The following is a 3449-nucleotide window of genomic DNA, read 5'->3' on the forward strand; positions in this document are numbered from 1 at the left end:
GTCCAGCAAAGAGACCAGTTATTTAAACTCTGTGCTCTTTACTAAAAAGTTTCCCTCTGACCCCACAGGGTCAGCCACAGCACCAAATCAGTATGTGTTTGGATCTTACCTAAAATACCACGCTGGCAGCCAATCCTTTAGTAACTAAAACTAAAGGTTTATTGTAAAAAAAAAGAAATAAACCAGGAGAGAGATGTTAAAGGGTTAAAGCAAATCACACACACACAAATGATTAAGAGTCCATATACATCAGGTTTCTGGAAGAAATGTGGAGTTGCAGGCTTGTATAGTTCCCTCTGGTACACATCCAGTACCTGGATGGGTCTAAGTCCTTCAGTTCAGTTGCAGAATAAATAGATCCAGAGGTAGGTGTGTGTCTGCAGCTGGACAAGAACATAGACAAAATAGATTCTGTGGTTTGATCTTATATACCCCGTGTCCCGGGCCGTGCGGCCTGGGGAAAGTCACAAGAACTAAACTGGAATCCAGAGTCACATGGGCCAATCCTGGTGACTCTTCAAGTGTGCCTGGAGTTTCTTCCTGGGCCCCTTGCTTTTGAGAGTGTCTTAACGGGCCATTAAGCAGGGTATTGTCTTGCCGCCTCTCTGTCTGGGGCATGTCCCAGCTAGCCCAAATTGACATACAGAAATATAAAATACATTCATAACTTCCATTTCACATATAATACATGAACATGGAGTATATTTATCTTACTCAGCACGATATATCCCTTCTAACAGTACCTGACATGATATATCTTACACGCATTATCATGATTCTGCCATATTGATGTCACACAATCACTAAATACCTCCCCACTCAAGTCAGCCTGTGTGACCCAGGGTCTTGTGGGTAAGGCAAGGCACCAGGATTTAGGCAATTCACATTCAATTCCGAGCTCTGGTGCAGACTCCCTGTGTGACCTTGCACCTTGACCCACAACGCAGAGTCCAAACCACCGGACCAGCCTTCCAGCTGCACCGGCTGGCTTCTATGCTACCCCAGAGCTGTGGGGAGTGTGGATACCAAGGAGCCAGTTAAATGCTTTGATTCTCTGGCCTGTTCCACACCAGCCTCAGTGGAGTTTAGAGGAGCCTGGAGGCCTGAGCTGACCTGTGCCTATTTGTTATAACTTCAAAGGTCACAGCACATATGTCCAAGCCCATGCGGATGGGAGCTACGCCAGCGTGCCCACTTGTGGCCTCGGGTACCCTGCAGGCACCCTGCCCATCCCTCTAAGTTCCTTGCAGTGACTTACTCTCAACCTGTGTGACTGGAAACAGGCTCTCCCTGTGTGGGGTAATATTTGTTCTCCAAAACACAGGCTCTCTTAGCCTGCACCCCACCCTCCTCCATTGCTCAGGAGCCCCTTGCCCACCCTCCTTGCTGTGGTCTGTGTTGGTTCAGAGTCGCCGCAGCTTTCCTGGCTCCTCGCCAACTGTCCCCTCGATAGCTCAGTCCCTTCCCCCCAGGCTGAGTGAGGGCAGCCGTCCTTCCCCTGCTGCTGTCACTATGTTCTGAGAGAAGAGGCAGCCGGCCCTGCCTCCCACAACTCCCACGGGTGGCAGGGAATGAGGGGAGCCAGGCCCTGCCCTACACTATAAGGCTCCAGTCTCAGATCTTTAAAGAAGCTCTAGCCTGAGATTTCCCAAAGCATGAACTATTCCCCAGCCGGGACCATCTTCCTCTCTCCCTGAAGCTGTCTCTACTAGGCCTTGGTCAGTTCCTAAAGTCCCAGGAAATTTAAGGGATTGACTGATCACACTGACTTCCACAGCTGATGCCACTTTTCACGCAGGACCAAAAGAGGTCAGGAAGGGCCAGCACTGCAATTGCAAAACAGCTCTGCAGCTTATCTCATAGCCCCTGGGTGTTTAACCAGAGACGGACAGAGACAGGTCATTTACAATTGGACAAAACTTCCACGTTCCTTCTTTGTAGTGACTGTATCCACAGCAATTCTGAGGTGTGAGCTGACATCGATACAGCTTTTTGTGCAATAACATCCCACCGATCTTCTGCCTCTACACAAACACAGTCACTGTGTAAATGCAGCTGCCTGCCTCCATCCCGTTCCCCCAGTGCACTGTCCTCCCTTAGCAGCAGGTGAGGGAAATCACTAGCTCATCTCTCGAGTCACCAGCAATGGAGCTTGGTAACGAAAGGATCATTCACTTTACGAACACCCTGATTATCCTGGCACGAATGTGTTCGGTTTTCACGCTGTACACAATTGGATTCATCAGCGGTGGGATCAGCATAGAGACGTTGCCCAGGACATTCTGAAGCAAGGGAGAAGAGCTCTTCACGAATCTGTATGTCACTGACAAGAAAATCCCAGGTATGTAGGAAAGCAGGACGACGCAGATGTGGGAGACGCAGGTGTTCAGGGCCTTGAGGCGCTCTGCAGGGGACGTGATACTCAGCACTGTTTTGAGGATCATCACATAAGATATGAGAATAAGCAGCAAGTCCAACCCCACTGAAGAGACTGTTACAAAGAAGCCATAGATGATGTTGACTCTGATATCCGAACAAGCCATCGTCATGACCTCTTGGTTCAGACAGTAGGAATGGGAGAGGATGTTGGCTTGACAGTATTGGTACTGTTTCAGGAGAATGGGGAGGTGGAAATTTAGAAATATCCCTCTTAGCAGAGACACCAGTCCCATCTTGGCTATTCTGGGCATTGTTAAGATTGAAGCATATCTCAGTGGGTTACAGATCGCAACAAAGCGGTCAAAGGCCATGCACAAGAGCAGAGAGGATTCAGTGAATGTAAGTGAATGGATGAAGAACAGTTGGGCAAAACAGGCATCGTGGCTGATTTCCCTAGAGTTAAACCACAATATACCCAGTGTTGTTGGCATGGTGGATATCAATAAGCCAAGGTCTGTGACGGCCAACATGGAAAGGAAAAGGTACATGGGCTCATGGAGGGTTGGATCTGTTTTTATAATGAACAGAATGAGTGAATTTCCTAATACTGAAGTAACGTATATTAAGAAGATGGGGATAGAAATCCAGACATGGATGTTTTCCTGCCCAAATATTCCAGTGAGAAGGAACACTGCAGGTTGGAATTTGGTGTCATTGACAGCTGACATGATGCACTGGGCAGGTCCGAGGCGTTTTGAATTTTACTTCCTGAAAGGAAAAATAAGAGGAGACTAGATGATAGTTAATGAAACATCATTCTGCTCTCAGTGCAAGACTTCTAGGAGCCCAACTACAGAGGATGATCAAATACTGTCTCGGATTTACACCACCAATAGGAAGATAGGCATTGCCAGACTGTATCGGACCCGTAGTTCATCTAGCTCAGTATCCAGTGGCCAGTACCAGATGCTTCCAAGGAAGGTAGAAGAAGCCCTGCAATAGACAGCTGTGAGACAACCTGCACCCAGACAAAGTTTCCTTCTGAAACGTGCTAGTTGGACATATTTCTT

The 3449-nt window shown here is 47.9% G+C and overlaps 1 protein-coding gene across 1 annotated transcript; it reads right to left on the reverse strand.

The window, feature by feature from the left end:
• Positions 1–2171: 2171 nt before the first annotated feature.
• Positions 2172–3107, reverse strand: LOC137159284 (olfactory receptor 51G2-like). The gene has a single exon (XM_067557444.1). The coding sequence runs from the start codon at positions 3105–3107 to the stop codon at positions 2172–2174; it is 936 nt and encodes a 311-aa protein (XP_067413545.1).
• Between the last annotated feature and the right edge of the window lie 342 nt (positions 3108–3449).

The sequence above is a fragment of the Emydura macquarii genome, unplaced genomic scaffold (genome assembly GCF_026122565.2).
Source record: "Emydura macquarii macquarii isolate MOO-44397 ecotype Brisbane River unplaced genomic scaffold, CSIRO-AGI_Emac_v2 contig_1836, whole genome shotgun sequence".
In the NCBI taxonomy this organism is placed as follows: Eukaryota; Metazoa; Chordata; order Testudines; family Chelidae; genus Emydura; species Emydura macquarii.